General features: G+C 44.8%; 1 protein-coding gene across 2 annotated transcripts in view; it reads right to left on the bottom strand.

Moving 5' to 3' along the window:
- plekhg4b (pleckstrin homology domain containing, family G (with RhoGef domain) member 4B) overlaps nt 1–24,910 on the bottom strand; it is a 212,263-nt gene that overhangs the window by 36,295 nt on the left and 151,058 nt on the right. For both annotated transcript variants that reach the window (XM_078415786.1, XM_078415793.1), the window contains exons 11-15: nt 19,920–20,058; nt 11,507–11,629; nt 8,562–8,777; nt 6,329–7,272; nt 3,057–3,306 (exon numbers count right to left, since the gene is read on the bottom strand). In XM_078415786.1, coding sequence (XP_078271912.1) covers nt 3,057–3,306; nt 6,329–7,272; nt 8,562–8,777; nt 11,507–11,629; nt 19,920–20,058 — 1,672 coding nt within the window. The remainder of the gene's footprint in view (nt 1–3,056; nt 3,307–6,328; nt 7,273–8,561; nt 8,778–11,506; nt 11,630–19,919; nt 20,059–24,910) is intronic.

Genomic DNA, 24,910 nt, shown 5'->3' with positions numbered 1-24,910 from the left:
GGAGTGAGGGGGTATGGGGAGAAGGCAGGAACGGGGTACTGATTGAGAGTGATCAGCCATGATCGCATTGAATGGCGGTGCTGGCTCGAAGGACTGAATGGCCTACTCCTGCACCTATTGTCTATTGTCTATTGTCTATGCCGAATGATCCCCTGATTTTCCAAATGCCTGTATGTTGTTTCCCTCACAATGCTCTCCAGTAACTTTCCTACCACAGCTGTTAGGCTTAATGGTCTCTCATCCCCAGGTTTTTCTTTGCAGCTCCTTTTAAAAAGAGGCACCACATTACCCACTGTCCAATCTTCTGTGTCTAATGATGATTCATGCATCTCAGCCAGGACTCCTGCAATTTCTTCTCTTGTTCTCGTTCAATGATCTGACAGTGCAAGGTTCGCATTATCATTTTCCACCTTTCACCAGGTATATGGAATGGATGGAGTACTTTGCTGCCACATGTGACAAGGCACAGTGAGATTCTTTGCTTGCATGCACAAGGAGTTACAGCAATAATCAGAGGTCATGGTGCAGTAATCACCGATACAAAAGAGAACCAGACTTCAAACTGTTCGGACGAAACCTACAAATGGTAATTGGTGTTGAGATGACAAGATCAGCTACATAATGATATCTCGCTGTTTATGAAGAGAGCAAGCTACCAGCTCACAGCATGAAGCCACTTAATAAATATGCTCTGGCAACTGACAGGATAGTGAGACATGGGCCAAACGTACAGACAACAGGCTTATGTTAATCGGACTACATGGGAACCACCAGAAAGAGATCAAGGAGGTCATCAAACGTTGCCATGATCATATTGGTTCTGCCAATCAAGGATGTTTATGTATCCAGAGAGCCATCTCTCACAGTACCATGGAAAAGGAAGGATGTTTTGGACTGTGGACTTCGGAAAGCAAAGATGTTTGAATAGTCAGAGTTGGTCTTGTCATTTAAGATGCTTTCCCATTTTTAACGTGTCATTCCATGGAACTTGTCCGTGTCTAAAATATCAAAGTATCAAATATCAGGCAACTAATGACAATTGAAAGACACAAAATATTGGACTAACTCGGCGGGTCAGGCAGCATCCCGGGAGAACGTGGATATGCGACTCTTCGCGTTCGAACCCATCTTCAGGCCATCTTAGAGTCTTATATTTAATACAGATAGAGCCTGCTGTTTGCCCTCTCCATACCATCAACAGGCTATGAGGATCATGTCACAAGGACCACATCTGCTCCTCTCAGCAGGGTAGGAATCCTGTTGAAAATCATCAACTTGATATTTAGTAGGAATAAGGTGTGGGAGGGAGGGAGGTGATATGGAAGTAACTTGTTAAGTTTTGTAAGGGATTTCAGAGGGTGGGGCGGCACATTGGCGCAGCGTTGGAGTTGCTGCCTTATAGTGTCAGAGACCCGGGTTCAATCCTGACTACGGGTGCTGTCTGTAGGGAGTTTGTACGTTCTCCCTGTGACTGCTTGGGTTTTCTCCAGGTACTCTGGTTTCCTCCCACACTCAAGTTTGTAGGTTATTTGGCTTTGGTAATATTATAAGTTGTGTCCAGGGTGGAGGATAGTGCCGGTGCCTGGATATTGATGGTCTGTGCGGACTCGGTGGCTCGAAGGGTCTGTTTCCGCGCTGCATCTCTAAAGTCTAAAAGTCTAAAATCCAGTATATACGTTTAGCTTTAGACTCTGATGGTTCCTCTTGTGGAAGCCATGTGTTTGAGGGGACAAGGCCAGAGTAAAATGGCCTTTACTGGCTTAAAATTGGGCCGAGAGGTCAAAGTGGGCTTTGGTGACAAGAGAGGGTTCCACGGGCGTGAGGTGGTTCCGATCTTCGACCGGCCGGTGTGCGTATTCCCCCTCTGGGATACAATAGACAATAGGTGCAGGAGGAGGCCATTCGGCCCTTCAAGCCAGCACCGCCATTCAATGTGATCATGGCTGATCATTCTCAATCAGTACCCCGTTCCTGCCTTCTCCCCATACCCCCTGACTCCACTATCCTTAAGAGCTCTATCTAGCACTCTCGAATGCATTCAGAGAATTGGCCTCCACTGCCTTCTGAGGCAGAGAATTCCACAGATTTACAACTCTCTGACTGAAAAAGTTTTTCCTCATCGCAGTTCTAAATGGCCTACCCCTTATTCTTAAACTGTGGCCCCTGGTTCTGGACTCTCCCCCAACATTGGGAACATGTAGGTAGGGATACCTACTCATCTCCTCTCCCTTCTTAGTTTAGTTTCGTTTAAAGATACAGAGTGGAAACAGTTCGTTCGACCCCACCGAGTCCATGCCGACCAGCAATCCCTGCCCACTAACACTATCCTACACACACTAGGGACAACTCACAATTTTACCAAGCCAATTAACCTACAAACCTGTACGTCTTTGGAGTGTGGAAGGAAGCCAGAACACCCGGAGAAAACCTACGCAGGTCACGGGAGATCGTACAAACTCCACAGACAGCACCCCCTAGTCAGGATCAAACCCGGTTCTCTGCCACTGTTAGGGAGCAACTCTACCACTGCATCACCTTGCCGCCCCATGTGATTCTGCCTGATTGTCTTTCACTTAGGTAGGTTGTAGGTCAGGAGCAGGAGTGAAAATTCCTGACACCAGTGGGTATGGGCTGATCCCAACAGGCACGTGCTAAACCACAATCCCACTGGCAGTATAGGTTTACATGGGAGACTCAAATGGTGGGCAATTTGGGAAAAAAAGTCAGTGGGAAACATTCCAGCTGAGCAATAACAAACGACAAAGTGCTGGAGTAATTCAGCAGGTCAGGCAGCATCAGGTTGGGATGTGTTTTTCGGTTGATTGGCTGACCCGTTGAGTTACTCCACCAGTGATGCCTGGACTGATGCAACAGATTGAAGACTAATTCATTTGACATTCCCAGGACATTGTGGTCAATAAAGCAATGTCCCTTTTTGCAATGTGCTTAACCTTGTACTCAATAGGACTTGCCAGCTGATTTTCTATGTATGCTTCATGATTTACCTAAATCAAAACTAATTCCATTTATGATAAGGTGAAAATAACAAGACTCACGTGTCTGAGGAAACAATGGCTGACTCGAAGAGGACTGTTTGTACATTGTTCGAGTTCCTTCAGAAAGTGCTGACAGTGAAAATCATACAGCTTTTCCAAATTCCCAAATATGGTGTTACGCTTTCCGCGCAGATCTTGAGGGAGGTCGTTTCTGTCCATCTCTGGGAAGTAGTAATCTATGATATATCCAAGGGACTTGACGTACTCCCTCTCAGTGCCGATCATTTCTTCCATGATGTGCTGCAACTTGCTGCAGGTAAGTAAAGGACAACAATCATTTGCACCATTTCTTAGCTTCAGGAATTCCAGGACAAACTATCGCAAACTTGCTTGGATGAACGCACTGGTGAATTGCTAGATTTATGCCATTTGACCTCAAAATACGATGACACAGACGGCATGAAGCTTCTGCCCAATATCTTGAGCTCCCACTCACTATGGGAGCTCAACGTTTCATACCAATCGTACCTTTCCCCTTTGCTCCCAATTACACAGTACAGTGTATACAGGAGACACAGACGTACTGCAACTCAACCAGTGCATATCAAGGAATCTCCCCCTACCCCAAAATCTTGGATGGAGTAGAATTTGTCAATTGTGTTCAGCAAAGTTCCCTCAGGCAATATGTAGAGGGACCCGAAAAAGGGAGAGGGCGGAACATGCCCTACGCTTTGCGATTCAGGTGACAATATACAGGCATGATTAGTAAGATTGCAGATGACACTAAATTTGGTGTTGTGATAGATGGAGTGAAGTTGTTTATCAAGAATTACCGCAGGCTCTTGATCAGTTGGAAGTTTAATTCAGACAATGTGAGGTGTTGCATTTTGAGTGAACAGTAGGGTCCTGGAGAGTGCGGAGCGATCTAAGAGTACAAGTACATAGTTCACTGAAAGTGGTGCCACAGGTAGATAGGGCGATCAAGAAGGCTCTTGGCATGCTGGCCTTCATCAGTTAGGGAAATGGGTACAGTAGTTGGGACCCTATGTATAGTTATTCAAGACATTGGTGAGGCTGCACTTGTGGAATGTTGTGTTCAGTTTTGGTTATCCCGCGAAAGGAAAGATGCCATAGTGCAGAGATGATTTGCGAGGATGTTGCCAGGATTCGAGGGCCTGAGCTTTAGCGAGAAATTGGGCAGGCTAGGACTTTATTCCTTGGAATGCAGGTGGCTGAGGGGTGATCTTATAGAGATGTATAAAATCATGAAGGAAATAGAGAGGGCAAATGCACAGTCGTTTCCACAGGTATCAAGTACAAGACACCATAGGTTTAAAATGAGAGGGGAAAGATTTAATGGGAACCTGAGGAGCATCTTTTCACATATAGATAAACACAAAAAGCTGGAGTAACTCAGTGGGACAGGCAGCATCTCTGGAGAGAAGGAATGGGTGACGTTTCAGGTCGAGACCCTTCTTCAGTCTGAAACCTCACCCATTCCTTCTCTCCAGAGATACTGCCTGTCCCACTGAGTTACTCCAGCTTTTTGTGTCTATCTCCGGTTTAAACCAGCATCTGCAGTTCCTTCTTACTCTTTTCACATATATATGGATATATGGAACGAACTGCCAGATGAAGTAATTGAAATTGTACTCCAACATTAAAATCCCTCAATGCAGAGATTATGAAGATAAACATCTAACAAATTCCTGAATAGATAGTTTCACTCATCAAAAGTAATAATATTTAGGCATTCATAATTTCAAAGATTACCACCAATGCTTTATTTGTTGACAAAAAGATGCCAGTATGCACGATTATATAAACATACTTGCCAGGTGGCCAGAAATGAATTAATGATGTTCAATATTTTAGAGATGTAGGTATGCCGCAGCAATTCGTCCTGTCACAAATAAAGCACAGCTTACACTGCACCATTCAACTTTGACCTTTTACCAAAGAGTGCTGGGGTACTAACGCACAATCTGTCCATTCATATCAGTCTGTGCTTTAGGCAGTGCCATTTCAACGTAGGTTGGAGATTGAAGTGCATGCTTAATTGTACATCCAAGGCCTAAACTCACGTTGCTTCCAAAATTCACTGCAATTGATGTCAATGGAGAGATATTATCTAATTCTCTCACAAAATGCTGGAGTAACTCAGCAGATCAAGCAGCATCTCAGGAGAGAAGGAATGGGTGGCATTTCGGGTCCGTAACGTCACCCATTCCTTCTCTCCAGAGATGCTGCCTGACCTGCTGAGTTACTCCAGCATTTTGTGAATAAATACCTTCGATTTGTACCAGCATCTGCAGTTATTTTCTTACATGATCTAATTCTCTTATCATCTATGGCTACACCACTCTTCCTGTCAGGTTTTTGTACTTTACAATATATTTACTGTAAACATGTCATTAATTCTTTACTCGTTACTCATTTCCTCGCATTTCATGTAGTTCCCCAATCTGCAACTATTAACTCAGACCTCATAATTTTGTGGTTTAATTCATTTAGATTTAAGATCCTAGTACCAGGTTAAATTAAATAATTATGATTTGTTTTAATATATAGTTCTATTACATTCCTCTAGGAGCTCCAGTTCACTTCCTTACTCCAAAGACATGCCAGTTTGTGAGTTAATTTGGCATCTGTTAAATTGCCCCTCATGTGGATAGATGAGAAAGTGGGATAACATAGAACTGGTGATCAATGGTCAGCTGAAGAGCCTGTTTCCATCTTTATCTCTAAACTAAACTCCTACCACCCTTCCACAAACAACTCCAGAACAAGGGGCCACAGTTTAAGAATAAGGGGTAGGCCATTTAGAACCGAGATGAGGAAAAACTTTTTCAGTCAGAGAGTTGTGAATCTGTGGAATTCTCTGCCTCAGGAGGCAGTGGAGGCCAATTCTCTGAATGCATTCAAGAGAGAGCTAGATAGAGCTCTTAAGGATAGCGGAGTCAGGGGGTATGGGGAGAAGGCAGGAATGGGGTACTGATTGAGAATGATCAGCCATGATCACATTGAATGGTGGTGCTGGATCGAAGGGCCGAATGGCCTCCTCCTGCACCTATTGTCGTCTATTGTCTATTGTCTATTAACATACCAAAACCACAAGATTATTAGTTAAACCCTTTCTCATTGCACGTCATCAAGCAAATGAGATTAAGCAGAATTGAGAGCTGGATCAGCAAAGGTCGACTTGCATAGTGGAAGACCTTTCAGACGTTCAACAATCTACTCCAGGATGACTATTCTTGCTCAATACATGAATCATAATTGGTTTCATCACGGACGAAGTTCAGACTTATGACGGCTGTTGCAATCATTACCTGCCTGCGTTCTTGGATTCCTGCGTCTGGGAATGGTGGATCCTGGAAGATCCTGATAGGCTGTGCCTCCTGATCAACGGCAGGCTGTTCAGCTCTGACTTGGGGATTCGATTTTTGTCGGCTACCACACTGCTGACCACCTCCAGCCCCTTGATGTAAACGCCGGTGTTGCCATGCCAGCCGGCCTCGCTCGGGCTATTCTCTCGCTGCCACAGCTCAGCGCTTTGAGTCTTCCTCATGATCTTCTTCAGCGGCTGCTTTTTGTGCCGGGGTCCCGGTGAGCTCGGGGGCTCCGAGTGACACGACGTGGCGGAGGAGCTCTCCGTGCAGCTGTCCATGTCTTTGAAGTAGAACTCAGTGCCTTGGGTCCTGCTGCAGGCCGGGGCCGAGGACGGAGGGGTCGTGCTGCCCGCGTACGACGGATCTCCGTTTTGGCCGAGCTCTTTGTAGCCTGATGTAAAGGAGCCATTCGATGGCATGAAATCCAGGCCGTCTTTTTGCAGGTGCATCGTGCCATCGGGCCAAACCCCGTTCTCTAACGTCTCGGTCCCTTTCTGGCTTGGAGAATCTCCGAGTTCATCTGATCCTTCTGTGTCAAACTCCCCACTGGTCCTGGGCCCTTCGTCCTCCGAGTGTGCTGTGGTGCCCAGGTTGTTGCTCTGGCTCTCTTGGACTCTGAGCGCTGCAGCCAGCACCTCCTCTAAAAGGTGCCTGGTCTGTTGGCACTTCATCCACTGTACGTTCCACTGCTTCAGCTCCCGAGCACTACCGAGGGCATGGACCATCTCATTCAACGTCTCAAAGTTTTCTGCGTTGAATTTGGTGGCCTCTTGGTGGTATCTTCCCAGATTTTGGACCATAGTGGTGGTGTCCAACAAAGTGCTTTGCTCACTTACTTTCAGTTGCCTTAGATAATCACTGCAGTGCAGGATCCACTGATCAGCCTAAAGAGAAAGTTGAAAACATGAGAATTGACCAGATTTTAGAGACAATCATCAAATCACTTCCTCATTGGAGACCCTCGGACCATCTTTAATCGGACTTGACTGAACTTTTTCTTGCACTAAATGTTACTCACATTATTCCCTTAATCACGTATCTGTACACTGTGGATGGCTTGATTGTAATCATGTATTGTCTTTCCGCTGAATGGTTAGCACGCAACGAAAGCTTTTCACTCTACCTCGGTACACATGACAATAAACTAAACTGGAACTCATGTACAAAGAAGAGCATAATCTTAGCGCATATATCCCAAGATTGATAGATAAGGTAATTAAAGGAGAGGTGGGATAGTTGCCTTCAATAACGGAGCACAGAATAAAAGAGTAGGAAGATCATAGCACAACTATATAAACCATTATGTGTAGGAAGGAACTGCAGGTGCTGGTTTAAACCGAAAATAGACACAAAATGCTGGAGTAACTCAGCGGGACAGGCAGCATCCCTGGAGAGAAGGAATGGGTGACGTTTTGGGTGGAGAAACTTCTTCAGGCTAATAAATCACTAGTTTGGGCACAGCTGGAGTTCTGTGCCTGGTTCTGGTCATCATGCTAAAGGAAGTTCGTTATTCAAAATAGATTACAGAGAAAAGTTACCAAGTTAATGCCTTTGATGGAGTATGTCAGTTATGAAGGGAGACTGGATGGCCTGGGTTTATTTTCTCTGAGCAGAGAAGGCTGAAGGGGGACCAGCTTGATATCTAGAAGTCTGGGAGAAATCTGTGGAATTCTCTGCCTCAGAAGGCAGTGGAGGCCAATTCTCTGAATGCATTCAAGAGAGAGCTAGATAGAGCTCTTAAGGATAGTGGAGTCAGGGGGTATGGGGAGAAGGCAGGAACGAGGTACTGATTGAGAATGATCAGCCATGATCACATTGAATGGCGGTGCTGGCTCGAAGGGCCGAATGGCCTACTCCTGCACCTATTGTCTATTGTCTATAAATGGGGAAGTGAGAGTGTAAGAATATTTTCCCCTTTTCCCCATAGCGTAGATCTTGATAACCTGAGGGTATTATATCGGAGATTTAGGAAATTTGAGGAAAAATATTTTCACCCAGAGTGGCTCTGGAACACATTTTTAGCAAAACAGCAACAAAATATATGGCATAACAGCCATGGTATATAGTGGAAATCACCAATACACGAGAACAACTTGCCAATAAAATAGAGGAAACCAGCATTCAAAATGAAGGAAGTCTACATCAAGTAAGAGGAACATCGTAAGCCACTTACCGTCTCATAAAATTCATACAAATTAACTATGTTGTCCATGTCCGTTCTCTGCTTTTCTAGTTTGCTGATGAAGTTATTGAGAAATTGCTTGAATTCCTTAATTATTTCTTCCAAATCCAGCAACTCGTTGTGTTCCAAATGCAGCAACTCGTTGTGTGACTGATTGTTCAGATGGCCAGCATCTTTAATCAGCTGCATTCCTCTTTTGTAATGTTGCTATAAACAACAAAGTTAGATTCAACGTTTTGCCAACTCATCAGACCGAGATCTACTTTGCCTGACAAAATGTCTAAAAATTACACTCGGGTCAAGTCAACGTTTACTCATTATTTCCACCCCAAAGGTAATTCTTTGCTCAGGTAAATCCAAAAAAAAAGGGTAGCCATAAGGTGGAAAGAAGCAAGGCTGGCTGCGTGTTTCTCGGGTTGGTTGAGCATCTACAATTCGGTTAGTGAAGTTTTAGAAACATAGAAAATAGGTGCAGGAGGAGGCCATTTGGCCCTTCGAGCCAGCACCGCCATTCATTGTGATCGTGGCTAATCATCTACAATCAGTAACCTGTGCCCATATCCCTTGATTCCACTAGCCCCTATAATTTTATCTAACTCTCTTTTAAATTCATCCAGTGAATTGGCCTCCACTTCCTTCTGTAGCAGAGAATTCCACAAATTCACAACTCTCTGGGTGAAAAGGTTTCTTCTGACTTCAGTTTTAAATGGCATCCCCTTTATTCTTAGACTGTGTCCCCGATTGTGGATTCCCCCAACATTGGGAACATTTTTCCTGCATCTAGCTTGTCTAGCCCTTTTATAATTTTAAACGTCTCTATAAGATACCCGCTCATCCTTCTAAACTCCAGTGAATACAAGCCCAGTCTTTCCAATCTTTCCTCATATGACAGTCCCTCTATCCCAGGGAATTAACCTCGTGAACCTACGCTGCATTGCCTCAATAGCAAGGGCGTCCTTCCTCAAATTAGGAGAGCAAAACTGCACACAATACTCCAGATGTGGTTTCACCAAGGCCTGAAACAACTGCAGAAGGACCTCTTTGCTCCTATACTCAAATCCTCTCGTTATGAAGGCCAACATGCCATTAGCTTTCTTCACTGCCTGCTGTACCTGCACGTTTACTTTCAGTGAGCAGCTTTCCTGCGCAGAAAGCTTCTAACTGATTTTACTTCCTTTGTTCTTTCACACTCCCAATTTTACATTTTTATATAAATCTGTGCTTTGTAGGCCTATGTCCTTGCCGTTTGAAATTGTATTTGTTTAGACATGTGTTTGTTTTTGTGCAAAGCACTTTGGGCTGCATTAAATTGCATGAAAAGTGCAATATAAATAAGTTATTATTATTATTAACATTAGCTCCACACTATCTGATGCACCACTATTGCATTAAGGTCCACTCTGCCATGTGTAGCCCTGAACTAGCATGGTTACATGAAAACGGTGGAACAAATATCAAATCCTGGTGACAGATCTGTACCTGTAACTCTTAGTTCCTGGACCATTTAGTTCCTGGGCCATTCTGCAGACTTAAAACCACTTGATCTCTGCTGGATAGTGTAACACTGAGATATACAATAATATTAGAAACATAGACAATAGGTGCAGGAGGACACCATTTGGCCCTTTGAGCCAGCACTGCCATTCATTGTGATCATGGCTGATCACTGCCATTCATTGTGATCATCCACAATCAGTAATCTGTGCCTGCCTTCTCCCCATATCCCCTGATTCCACTAGCCCCTGGAGCTCCATCTAACTCTCTTTTAAATTCATCCAGTGAATTAGCCTCCACTGCCCTCTGTGGCAGAGAATTCCACAAATTTACAACTCTCTGGGTGAAAAAAGTTTCTTCTCACCTCAGTTTTAAATGGCCTCCCCTTTATTCTTAGACTGTGGCCCCTGGTTCTGGACTCCCTCAACATTGGGAACATTTTTCCTGCCTCTAGCAGGAAACGATTCATAACGTCACGGAGCAGAATTAGGCCATTCGGCCCACCAAGTCTACTCCACCATACTATCACGGCCGATCTATCTCTCCCTCCCAACCCCACTCTCCTGCCCTCCCCCCACAACACCAATAAAATTATTCCTCGTTTCTATTATGTATGCCACGTATCATTTGAATTTTTTTTATTGAAGTGCATTCAACTATCACAAGGTTCGAATAGGTAAAATGCAGAGGGAAAATGGTGAATAAGGAAATGTTTTCTTATTAAATTCTTCAATCCCATTCAAATATTTACAGACTTTGTTGGGGCGATGTGGCATTATTGCACCCATTGACTCCGAATATAAAGATTTTCTTTCAGTTTTGGGAACTATTTGTGCTTCCTTGCTTTTTGCCAACTTCACCACAGATCAGGTTTATCTGTTGTGTCTTGAAATTCCCTCTGCTCTACGACGAGTGGTTTTCTGAAACTAATGCAAGTTGTAGACAATCATTCCATCCAGAATCAGATAAATTGAAGTCTGAGAAATGAGCAAAAAGGTGCATTTGTCTGTACTTTCATCAGGGACAAGGGACCTGAACTTTAAACAAATATACTCTGTCTGCTTAATGGAATGTCTATCAAATAGGATATTTATAATATCAATGGGATAGTCCAGGACTAGAGGTCATTGCCTCAGAATTTAAAGAACGTTCTTTTAAGAAGGAGATGAGGAGGAATTCTGTTTAGTCAGAGGGTGGTGAATCTGTGGAATTATTTGCCATAAAAGGCTGTGGAGGCCAAGACAATGGATATTTTTACGGCAGAAATAGATAGATTCTTGATCAGTACGGGTGTCACGGGTTATGGGGAGAAGTCAGGAGCATGGGGTTAGGAGGGAGAGATCGATCAGCCATGATTGAATGGTTGAGTTGAATGGCCTAATTCGGCGCCTATCACTTATGACCTAAGGACCTTATGAATAATAAATAAGTACAACACTTACCACAGCCAGGCTGTAGAAGGCATTATACTCCTCCTGCTTTTCCTTCAATGCTTCCAGAGAATGTGGCAAACAGTCTATTTGATCGAAGTGCTTTTTTCCCTCACTCTCAGCCCAATGTTGTATCTATAGGTAATAAAAGTTCATTAGGATGCACAGTAATTAACCACTCATTACAATTCAAACTGTCCACGATGCAGTGACCACCAAACAATAGGGCTGTAAAGTGTGGATGCAGAATAAAAATATACATGGTTGTAAGGCAAGATATCAAAAGATCTCTCATAATTTAAAAGAAAATTCTGTCACAATTCGGCGTGAGATCCAGCCAAGTCCCAATGCATCCTGGTAAAATGAATCTCTTGACATACAGGCCACTACCGATGTCATAAAAACAGCCAGAAATTGGAATGGTTGTGTTTAGTGCGAAAGCTAAATTAATCCCGGCAGAAACAAAGATGACAAATTTAAGGAAGACTTTTGAATGGGCAAATATGGTCCCTTGCGTACAGAAACAAGGTCGAAAGCAGAACTTGCATTATTCTCAATGGGATCACATCCACTTTCGCACAGTCCCTCAAAGACACACTCCCCATGGCATCCAAGCGACAACAACATAAACGTCAGTTGATGAGGAGACAGAGGCAGTGGAAAGACAGGCAGCTCCCACATACACTCAAGGGGACTGGCAGGTCTTGATTAATGAGGGAAACACCACAAGATCCAATACACCAGGGAGGGAGTGGGTGTGAATAGAAACCCCCCCCATATTAATTAACTAGCAGAATACTGCCAACAGACACACCCAGGAGTGAGAATCCATACATAATGAAGCAGCGTTGAAAGACATTCTATGTCTTACAAAGGTGGGTCATGTCTGTGATGTCCAGGTTCTGGGAGCAGCTTCGTCTCAACAACCATCAGGCTATTAAACACAGCAACCTTCAACTAAACTCCAAACTACACAGACCTGGGCCTTTTATTTGTCTTTGCACTATTATTGTTTGTTCTTATATACTGAACTTCCTTTTTGGTGTTTAGTATGGTGTTTACAGAGTACTAGGTTTACATATCAGTTGCGCTGGTGCGTGTAAGGATTGCGTTGTTCCGTTTCGGAACATACGACAATAATACACACTTGACTCTCTTGAACTGCACGTGATTGCTTATGACTGCAGAGTGGTGGTGTTCATAACAAATGTATTTTAGTCATCAACCTGAATTCTTTAACTCGGGCACCTCTCAACAGGAAATACAAGTCATTTAAGTAATTGCAACAAGTATACATACACATTTTATGATCAGTGCAGATTGCGAATGGTTCCTATATATTATCTCGACTTTTCTAGGCGGCACGGTGGCGTAGCGGGAGAGCTACTGCCTTACAGCACCAGAGACCGGCCTCGATCCTGACCAAGGGAGACAATAGACAATAAGTGCAGGAGTAGCCCATTCGGCCCTTCGAGCCAGCACCACTATTCAATGTGATCATGGCTGATCATTCTCAATCAGTACACTGTTCCTGCCTTATCCCCATACCCCCTGACTCCGCTATCCTTAAGACCACTATCTAGCTCTCTCTTGAAAGCATTCAGAGAACTGGCCTCCACTGTCTTCTGAGGCAGAGAATTCCACGGATTTACAACTCTGACTGAAAATGTTTTTCCTCATCTCTGTTCTAAATGGCCTACCCCTTATTCTTAAACTGTGGCCCCTGGTTCTGGACTCCAGCAACATTGGGAACATGTTTCCTGCCTCTAACGTGTTCAACCCCTTAATAATCTTATATGTTTCAATAAGATCACCTCTCATCCTTCTAAATTCCAGTGTACATAAGCCTAGTCGCTCCAGTCTTTCAACATACGACAGTCCTGCCATTCCGGGAATTAACCTAGTAAACGTACGCTGCACGCCCTCAATAGCAAGAATATCCTTCCTCAAATTTGGAGACCAAAACTGCACACAGCACTCCAGGTGAGGTCTCACAAGGGCCCTGTACAACTGTAGAAGGACCTCTTTGCTCCTATACTCAACTCCTCTTGTTGTGAAGGCCAACATTCCATTGGCTTTCTTCACTGCCTGCTGTACCTGCATGCTTCCTTTCAGTGACTGATGCATTAGGACACCCAGATCTCGTTGTACGTCCCCTTTTCCTAACTTGACACCATTCAGATAATAATCTGCCTTCCTATTCTTACCACCAAAGTGGATAACCTCACACTTATCCACATTAAACTGCATCTGCCATGCATCCGCCCACTCAAACAGCCTGTCCAAGACACCCTACAACCTCATAGCATCTTCCTCACAGTTCACACTGCCCCCCAGCTTTGTGTCATCTGCAAATTTGCTAATGTTACTTTTAATTCCTTCATCCAAGTCATTAATGTATATTGTAAATAGCTGCGGTCCCAGCACCGAGCCTTGCGATACCCCACTAGTCACTGCCTGCCATTCTGAAAGGGACCCATTTATCCCCACTCTTTGCTTTCTGTCTGCCAACCAATTTTCTATCCATGTCAGTACCCTACCCCCAATACCATGTGCTCTAATTTTGCACACTAATCTCCCATGTGGAACCTTGTCGAAGGCTTTCTGAAAGTCAAGGTACACCACATCCACCGGCTCTCCCCTGTCCATTGCCTTTTTAGTTATCTTCTGTTGATCTTTAAAAGAGTCCCATTCCTCATTCCTCAGCATTTTTATGCTGTCCTTGACTTCCCTTGTCAGTCACGGGTGTCTCTTACCCCCCTTAGAATCTTTCCACCTCTTTGGGATGAATTGATCCTGCAACTTCTGCATTATTCCCAGGAATACCTGCCATTGCTGTTCCACCGTCTTCCCTGCTAGGGTCTCCTTCCAGTCAAATCTGGCCAGCTCCTGCCTCATGCCTCTGTAATCCCCTTTGCTATACTGTAATACTGACACTTCCGATTTTCCCTTCTCATTCTCAATTTGTAGATTAAAACTTATCATATTATGATCACTGCCTCCTAATGGCTCTTTTACCTTGAGTTCCCTTATCAAATCAGGTTCATTACGCAACACTAAATCCAGAATTGCCTTCTCCCTGGTAGGCTGCAGTACAAGCTGTTCTAAGAATCCATCTCGGAGGCACTCCACAAACTCCCTTTCCTGGGGTCCATTACCAACCTGATTTTCCCAGTCTACCTGCATGTTGAAATCTCCCATAACCACCGTAGCATTACATTTGCGACATGCCAATTTTAGCTCTTGATTCAACTTGCACCCTATGTTGAGGCTACTGTTTGGGGGCTTATAGACAACTCCCATTAGGTTCTTTTTACCCATACTGATTCTACATCTCCTGATTCTATGTCACTCCTTGCAAGGGAGTGAATATCATTCCTTACCAACAGATCAACCCCACCCCCTCTGCTCACCTGTCTGCCTTTTCGATAGGTTGTATACCCCTGAATATTCAGTTCCCAGCCCTGGTCCTCTTATAGCCATGTTTCTGTAATTTCCACAACGTCATACTTGCCAATGTCTAACTGAGCCTCAAGCTCATCCACTTTATTTTTTATACTTCGTGCATTTCAATACAACACTTTAACTTCGGTATTCACCTCCCCTCTCACACCGGTCACCATTGGCCCTGACCTTACTCTCTTATCCCTTCGAGAACTTTGCTTCCCATTTATTCTAGAGTCCTTTGCAATTTCTCCTGTATTCGCTTCCCCTTTAACTCCATCTTCATATTCCCAAATTGTCAACCCCTCCCCCTCACTACTTAGTTTAAACCCACACATGTAACACTAGCAAACCTGCCTGCCAGAATGTTGGTCCCCCTGCTGTTAAGGTGTAACCCGTCCCTTTTGTACAGGTCACCCCTACCCCAGAAGAGATCCCAGTGGTCTAGAAATCTAAATCCCTCCTCCCTGCACCAACCCCACAGCCATAGATTCATATCCCCGATATCTCTGTTCCTGCCCTCACTAGCTCGAGGTACAGGTAGCAGTCCAGAGATAACCACCTTCGACGTCCTACTTCTCAGTCTTCATCCCAACTCTCTAAACTCACGTTGCAATACCTCCTTCCTCTTCCTCCCGACGTTGTTCGTGCCCACGTGCACAACTACTTCCGGTTGATCGCCTTCCCTCGCTGAAGCCGGTCCGTGATGTCTTGAACCCTGGCACCAGGGAGGCAACAGACCATCCTCAGGTCCCGCCTGCCACCACAGAATCTACTGTCCGTACCTCGGACAATGGAGTCACCCACTACTATGGCTCTTCCTAACTTCGGTCTCCCCGGTCGGGTCTCCTTGCCTGGAATAGAGCCGCCAACCTGTCCGCCGCTCGGACTGGAAGCGTCTTCTGCCCCGACAGCTCCCAAGAGGGTGTACCTGCTTGCAATAGGCACAGCCACCGGGGTCTCCTGTAGTCCATGTTTACTCCCCTTTGAAACGGTCGACCTGGACCCTTGGCGTGACAGCCCCACAGTAGGTCCTGTCCAGGAAACTCTCGCATTCCCGGATGGCTCTGAGGTCATCCAGCTGCTTTTCCAACTCCACCACACGTCCATTCAGGAGCTGCATCTGGACACAGTTCTTGCAGGTGTAGTTCCCAGAAGCTCCAGCTGAGTCCCTACCTTCCCACATCCTGCAGGAGACACACTGCACCAACTTGTCCGCCATTACTTTAGTGTCAAAAACAAATCAGGCTTAAAAACAAGCATATCCTCCTCGCCAAAGACTTGCAGCCAAAGACTCGCCCTTTTCTCACAGGGCCCTTTTCTCACAGGGCCCTTTTCTCACAGGGCCCTTTTCTCACAGGACCCTTTTCTCACAGGGCCCTTTTCTCACAGGGCCCTTTTCTCACAGGGCCCTTTTCTCACAGGGCCCTTTTCTCACAGGGCCCTTTTCTCACAGGGCCCTTTTCTCACAGGGCCCTTTTCTCACAGGGCCCTTTTCTCACAGGGCCCTTTTCTCACAGGGCCCTTTTCTCACAGGGCCCTTTTCTCACAGGGCCCTTTTCTCACAGGGCCCTTTTCTCACAGGGCCCTTTTCTCACAGGGCCCTTTTCTCACAGGGCACTTTTCTCACAGGGCACTTTTCTCACAGGGCACTTTTCTCACAGGGCACTTTTCTCACAGGGCACTTTTCTCACAGGGCACTTCCCTCGACAGGGCCGCTCCCCTTGTGCAAGCCTTGTTTATATCAGTCACTAAATTGACTAATTGGCCAATTTACCAAGCTTCTAATTTAATTGCTGTAATTCACACTTACTTTCTTTCAGCCAACGGTCGTCTTTGCTCCTGCAGCTGCTCTCCCGACCTTTACTGACTGACTTGTCTGGGTGCTTGTCTGTACGGAGTTTGTACATTCACTTTATGACCTGCGTGGGTTTTCTCCGAGATCTTTGTTTTCCTCCCACACTCCAAAGGTTTGTAGGTTAATTGGCTTGGTATGAATGTAAAATTGACCCTAGTGTGCAGGGTAGTGTTAATGTGTGGGCATCCCTGGTCAGTGTGAATTCTGTGGGCCGGAGGGCCTGTTTCCACGCTATATCTCTAAACTAAACTAAATTTTTCCACCTATATTATGTTTATCTTAATGATTGGTGTGCCAAGCGGGTTACCTGGTTTGCATGCAGGCCTATGATTGTGCAGGCAACCTGGGAGATGCTATCTCTCAGTCAGCAAGTCTCTTTATGCCAGCATCTTCCTCTTCTACTCAGCTGGGATATAGAACATAAAACAGTACAGCACAGGAACAGGCCCTTCAGCCCACAATGTCTGTGCTGAACACAATGCCGAGGTAAACTACTGTCATCTACCTGCACATGATCAATATCCCTCCATATCCATGTCCCAATCGAAAAGCTTAATAAGCGCCACTATCATATCTGCCTCCACCACTGCCCCTGGCAGTGCATTCCAGGCACCCATCACCCTCTGGGTAAATAACCTGCATGCACATCTTCTTTAAACTTTGCCAGCTACAATGCTGCCAGGAATTGAGTGCCTGAGCTACAGGGAGAGGTTGGGCAGGCTTTTAAGACATTAAGACTTTATTCCTTGGAGTACAGGAGTTTGAGCATTGATCTTAAAGAGGTGTACAAGATCATAAGGGGAATAGATAGGGGAAGTGCACAGAGTAGAGGAATCAAGAACCATAGGACATAAGTGAGAGGGGAAAGATATAATAGGAACCTGAGGGGCAACCTTTACCCACAGATGAGAGTGGCTATATGGAACAAGCTGTGACAGGAGGTGATTGAGGCATCTATTATAACAACATTTAAAGACATTTGGACAAGTACATGGATAGGAAATGTTTGGAAGGATATAAGCAAATGTGGGCAAGTGGGACTAGGGTAGATAGGGCATCTTGGTCAGCATGGGCCTGTTTCTGTGCTGTATGACTTGGACAATTGCTGCGAATTATTCAGCCTGGAAGCCTCATTTTCCCTGTTGCTTCCATTCCTCATCAAGCCCTGCCTCAAGTCTCTGGGATTTCTCTGACACCATTGCGTTCAGTCTGTCAGATTGTCCAGCAGAAGCAGACAACGATGAAGTCTCTACATCTACCTGCCGATTAACAGCAGGGCAGCCTGGACTGATGCAGGCAAGAAAATCTCACCATGAAACCCTTTCAACTAATATCCTCCCTCATGTGTGGCCCGTGTTGCTATTGAATTCAGCGACTGTGGTTGGAGAGCGCACAGCATAGACTTTGGTATCCGAGGACTTGCGCCTCTGGGCAATGCTTTCTGCTGCAGAGGTTCAACAGTGTGTTGTTCCTCCGGATGTCAGGAAATACTTCTCATAATCCACCTCACGCTGTGGAGTGAGAGAGTGGAAACCTTTCCTGCAGTGAATTTTGAAACTTCTCAGATTGGCTCTGCTGATGTCAGCAGAATTTATTTTGATGCAGCAAAAAAAAAACATCACAGTCGCACAATGTGTTCCTAATTCTCATACCAAAACTATTTTTTTAGTTTAGAGTTTAGAGATACAGCACGGAAACAGGCTCTTCGGCCCACCGAGTCCACGCCAACCAGCGATCCCCCCATTTTAACACTATCCCACACACACTCGAGGGACAATTTCCATTTATACAAAGCCAATTAACTAACAAAAACCTGTATGTCTTTGGAGTGTGGGAAGAAACCATAGATCTCGGAGAAAACCCACGCGGTCATGGGGAGAACGTGCAAACTCCATGCAGACAGCACCCATGGTTGGGATGGAACCTCAGTCTCTGGCGCTGTAAGTGCTGTAAGGCAGCAACTCTACCGCTGCGCCACCGTGCCGTGCCTTTTCACAACAGTCAACTTACTTTTATATGGCAGGAGCTGAGCATTTGGGGAATAATGGCATTAGAGGTGAAGCTCATGCTGATAAAATGTATATGGTTTTGGTAAGGCCTGCCGTTCTATGTTAAGTATTAGAATCAGTACCATAAGCAGGCTAAACATGCTTTGGAGGTTCTACAGTGAAGACGCATTACCTTGACTCCTGGGCTTGTTCTATGAGGAAGGTCCATTATTCCTGTATCTGTACATTGTGGACGGCTCAATTGTAATTATATGTAGTCTTTCTGCTGACTGGATAGCTTGTGGCAAAGAGCTTTTCACTGTACCTCGCTCGGTACACTTGACAATGAACTAACTAAACTAAATTATAAGACATATTCTTAAACTATAAGACCGAGCAGAATGGATCTGAAAACACTTAAATTTAGAAGACTCTAAGGTAATTTCAGTGATTTGATTCTGATTGTCAATGTAGATGCAGAACCAGGGGCCACAGTTTAAGAATAAGGGGTAGGCCATTTAGAACAGAGATGAGGAAAAACTTTTTCAGTCAGAGAGTTGTAAATCTGTGGAATTCTCTGCCTCAGAAGGCAGTGGAGGCCAATTCTCTGGATGCTTTCAAGAGAGAGCTAGATAGAGCTCTTACAGATAGCAGAGTCAGGGGGTATGGGGAGAAGGCAGGAACGGGGTACTGATTGTGAATGATCAGCCACAATCACATTGAATGGCGGTGCTGGCTCGAAGGGCCGAATGGCCTACTCCTGCACCTATTGTCCATTGTCTATTTTCTATAGATGTTGAGATGCACTTTTTTTTCACTGCTGGAGGACCAACGTCCAGGCAGCACCAACTCAGCATAAATGATAAGCAATTCCTTGACTAAGGTGTGGAGAAATGTGTTTATTCAAAGGATAGCAAATTGTTGGAAGTCTCTCCCCAGATAAGCTGTTGTTGAGCTTATCCAAGGGTGAAATAGATAAGGATTTTGGCCACACAGAAAATCAAGTGATATGGGGATTGTGGAAGAATTTTGAGGCCCTCCCTTTTTCATTGAATTGTGACTCAAACTCAAGATGTTGTGTCACCTAATTCTGCTTCTACTTCTTATTTTCTTATGTCAATAACTTTTCTTTTACCTTGGCACTTCCTTCCTCAATCTTTTTCAGCCCCAAAAGGAGTTGTAAGTGCTGCAAGCACTCATTGGAGAGTTTGACCAATTTATGGACTTCTTCATCCACCTGGTTGTAGAGCATTGTGACAGTCTCCATAGCATTCCTGCAAACAAGAGGAGAATGAATGTCAATACTTACAAACGGGATTTATGTATTCGTTCAAAATTAATTTAAAAGTCAGCAACCTGATTGTTTTTGGCTTGTGACTCGAATTATGACACTTGAATTGCAATGAGGTGAGTCACAGAGATTTTCAGAACATAGCACTTCTTTTTATTGAAAGAAAGGCAGGTTATTTGGTTTAGTTTAGAGATACAGCGCGGAAGCAGGCACTTCGGGCGAAGGCGATCCACGCACATTGACACTACCCTACATGCACTAGGGACAATTTTACACATACACCAAGCCAATTAACTGGAGTGTGGGAGTTAACCGAAGATCTCGGAGAAAACCCACGCGGTCATACAGACAGCACCCGTAGTCGGGATTGAACCTGGGTCTCCGGCGCTGCAAGCGCTGTAAAGCAGCAACTCTACCGCAATGTCACCGAGGGTTTCATTTTACTTTAAAAGTTTTACAAAATCTTCATTTATGTGATTGGTTTTTGAGGTATTGCTCCCGATTGAGTAGTTTGAATGACTGGCTTTTGGAAATGTTCTAACGATTAAAACTGGAAACAGGCGGGTAAGGGAATGAAGAGCAATAGCTATGAATTTTTTTTGGCAGAAGCAACGTTACAAAATACTATTACTTGGCAAAGCAACCCTCTTTGCAGATCGCAAGCCAGATAGCGTGACACTGAGCATGCAAACCAAAACGGTCTCAACTCAATCCATGGAGTGAATTAATTAATGGCATATGAATTGATTGTACTCCTCAGCTTGGGGATGAGAGTTTAGTTCGCAAGGAAGGTGGAAACACACCTGGCACTTGTTTCTAATTGTTAACCAGCATGTGAAAAATAGAAAATGTACGAAGAATGCATAGATCTGCCAACATCTGAACATTGGAAACTTGCCCAAAAGCACATTAAGGGAATAAATTAGCCTTGGCAAGGTGATAAAAAAAAAGATGGTAGCAGATTAACCAGAAGTCATTTTAATGGAAAAGTGGGTAGAGTGCTTAATGTGTGGCCACTCTATTGCCTGTGGCCGCTCCATTGCCTCCTGTTCCATACCTCTGTCAATGGCAAACTACCCACAATGAATTTCAGCATTTCTTATTTTGTCTTGAAGATCCTGTAGCATCAGCTTTAAGCAGCAGCCAAGTCGTTGGGTTCAGGGCGGCAAGAAGCAAGAAAAGGGTAGCAGCAAAATGAAGAACAGAACATTTTAGGAAACAAATATATCAATGAGAGATTCTACTGAAACCTTAGTGATTGAAAATATTAACCCTGCTTCATTCTTCACAATTGCTGTTGTTGAACATTTCCTGCATTTTTGTTTTCATTTCAAACACAATAATGATTTAATGGTTTAAGAGGTGACTTTGTGTGATATCTAAGAGGTGAATAAAAATAGAAAGGAACATACATTTGACAGCATCCCAAAGTTCTATCCCAATAAAAGTTCTAATGGAAGTTCTAATTGGGGCGCAGCTACACATTGGCACAGCGGTAGAGTTGCTGCCTTACAGCGTCGGAGACCCAGGTTCGATCCTGACTACGGGTGTTGTCTGTGCAGAGTCTGTACGTTCACCCCATGACCATGTGTGTTTGTCCCGGGTGCTCCTGTTTCCTCCCACACTCCAAAGAGGTACAGGTTTATAGGTTAATTTGGCTTTGCTAAAAATTGTAAAAATATCTAGTCTGTCGGATGGACTAGTATACATGAATCGCTGGTCAGCGCGGACTCGGTGGTCCGAAGGGCCTGTTTTCGCTGTATCTCTAAACTGACTAAATCAATAGAGTGGCACATTTTCCAAGAAATGCTACAATGGCCAAATAATCTGAATTGAATTGAATTGAATTGAATTGAATTGAATTGAATTGAATTGAATTGAATTGAATACATTTAATGAGGCAAGCATGTATACATACAAGGTATTTGCCCCGGTGCTTTGCTCACAAGGATAACAACACGATATATAGTAGTCAATTAAAAATAAAAGATTATAATTTAAACATGTGAAGAATGAAACAAAATACCAGAGCTAAAGAAGGCTATAGACTTTTGGCTGTTGAGTAGAGCTACTGCTCGGGGAAAAAAAGCTGTTTTTATGTCTGGCTGTGGCGGCTTTGACAGTCCAGAGTCGCCTCCCAGAGGGAAGTGTTTCAAAGAGTTTGTGGCCAGGGTGAGAGGGGTCAGAGATGATCTTGCCCGCTCACTTCCTGGCCCTTGCAGTGTACAGTTTGTCAATGGGGGGGGAGGTTGCAGCTAACAACTTTCTCAGCTCCCTGGTCCACTCGTCCCTTCCTACCCAAACCACCCCATCCCCGGGCACTTTCCCCTGCAACCGCACGAGATGCAACACCTGTCCCTTTAACTCCCCCCTCAACTCCATCCAAGGACCCAAACAGTCTTTCCAGGTGAGACAAAGGTTCACCTGCATCTCCTCCAACCTCATCTATTGCATCCGCTGCTCTAGATGTCAACTTATTTACATCGGCGAAACCAAGCGCAGGCTCGGCGATTGCTTCGCTCAACACCTGCGCTCGGTCCGCATTGACCAAACTGATCTCCCGGTGGCCGAGCACTTCAACTCCCCCTCCCATTCCCAGTCTGACCTTTCTGTCATGGGCCTCCTCCAGTGCCACAGTGAGGCCCACCGGAAATTGGAGGAACAGCACCTCATATTTCGCCTGGGCAGCTTGCAGCCCAGTGGTATGAACATCGACTTCTCCAACTTTAGATAGTTCCTCTGGCCCTCTCTTCCCCTCCTCCTTCCCAGATCTCCCTCTATCTTCCTGTCTCCACCTATATCCTTCCTTTGTCCCGCCTCCCTGACATCAGTCTGAAGAAGGGTCTCGACCCAAAACGTCTCTCCTGAGATGCTGCCTGACCTGCTGAGTTACTCCAGCATTTTGTGAATAAATACCTTCGATTTGTACCAGCATCTGCAGTTATTTTCTTATATTATATATAACTTTTTCAGCTGATCGATTGATGCGCTGCAGTCTCCAGATGTCATGCTTGGTGGCTGAGCCAAACCAGACCATGATGGAGAAGGTGAGGACGGACTCAATGATGGCCGTATAAAACTGGACCATCATTGCCTGTGGCAGATTGTGTTTTCTCAGCTGCCGCAGGAAGTACATCCTCTGTTGGGCCTTTTTGACTGTGGAGTCGATTTAGGTCCCCGGTTGCAAGGAACTTAAATGACTCCACAGATGTGACTGTGGTGTTGTTGATGGTTAGGGGGAGAGGGAGCTCTCCTAAAGTCTCCAATCAATTCCACTGTCTTAAGGGCATTGAGCTACAGGTTGTTGCAATAATGTTGTTGTTAAATAAATGTGGTTGCAAATTACATACTGACCATGATATAGGGAGCACTCTCCTTTCTTCTCCAAAGTACTGCCCCTGAGAGTACAAGTGAGACAATGGTTTGCTGTCTCATTCAAAAAACTGCTCTCCAGGTGAAATAGTACTAACTCAGCTCTGCACTAATTGTCAGGTTAGATTTGATACTCATATCATTGAAGTAGGACTTAAATCTACAGACATCTGCCTCACAGAAAAGGCCTCTGCTCAAGGGACATAGAATCACAGAGTTGTACAGCATTGAAACAAGCCCTTTGGCCCAACTCATCCATGCCGACCAAGAAGCCCAATCTAAGCTAGTTGTCCTATTTGCCTGCATTTGGCCCATATCGTTCTAAACCTTTCCTATCCAGGCACCTGTCCAAGTGTTTTTTAAATGCTGTTATAGTACCTGCCTTAACTACCTCCTCTGGCAGCTCGTTCCATGTACCCACCACCCTGAGTGTAAAAGCTGCCCCTCAGGTTCCTATTAAATCTTTCTTCTCTCAGCTGAAAACTATGCGCTCTGGTTCTCGAATCCCCTACCCTGGGTAAAATACTTTGTGCATTCATCCAATCTATTTTCTTTATAGACAATAGAAAATAGACAATAGGTGCAGGAGTAGGCCATTCAGCCCTTCGAGCCAGCACCGCCATTCAATGCGATCATGGCTGATCACTCTCAATCAGTACCCCGTTCCTGCCTTCTCCCCATACCCCCTCACTCCGCTATCCTTAAGAGCTCTATCCAGCTCTCTCTTGAAAGCATCCAACGAACTGGCCTCCACTGCCTTCTGAGGCAGAGAATTCCACACCTTCACCACTCTCTGACTGAAAAAGTTCTTCCTCATCTCCGTTCTAAATGGCCTACCCCTTATTCTTAAACTGTGGCCCCTTGTTCTGGACTCCCCCAACATTGGGAACATGTTTCCTGCCTCTAATGTGTCCAATCCCTTAATTATCTTATATGTTTCAATAAGATCCCCCCTCATCCTTCTAAATTCCAGTGTATACAAGCCCAATCGCTCCAGCCTTTCAACATACGACAGTCTGGCCATTCCGGGAATTAACCTAGTGAACCTACGCTGCACGCCCTCCATAGCAAGAATATCCTTCCTCAAATTTGGAGACCAAAACTGCACACAGTACTCCAGGTGCGGTCTCACCAGAGCCCGGTACAACTGTAGAAGGACCTCTTTGCTCCTATACTCAACTCCTCTTCTTATGAAGGCCAACATTCCATTGGCTTTCTTCACTGCCTGCTGTACCTGCATGCTTCCTTTCATTGACTGATGCACTAGGACAACCAGATCTCGTTGAACTCCCCCTCCTCCTAACTTGACACCATTCAGATAATAATCTGCCTTTCTATTCTTACTTCCAAAGTGAATAACCTCACACTTATCTACATTAAACTGCATCTGCCATGTATCCGCCCACTCACACAACCTGTCCAAGTCACCCTGCAGCCTTATTGCATCTTCCTCACAATTCACA

This window comes from Rhinoraja longicauda, chromosome 2, assembly GCF_053455715.1.
Source record: "Rhinoraja longicauda isolate Sanriku21f chromosome 2, sRhiLon1.1, whole genome shotgun sequence".
NCBI classification, from domain to species: Eukaryota; Metazoa; Chordata; class Chondrichthyes; order Rajiformes; family Arhynchobatidae; genus Rhinoraja; species Rhinoraja longicauda.
This window is presented reverse-complemented; position numbering and strand designations above follow the sequence as displayed.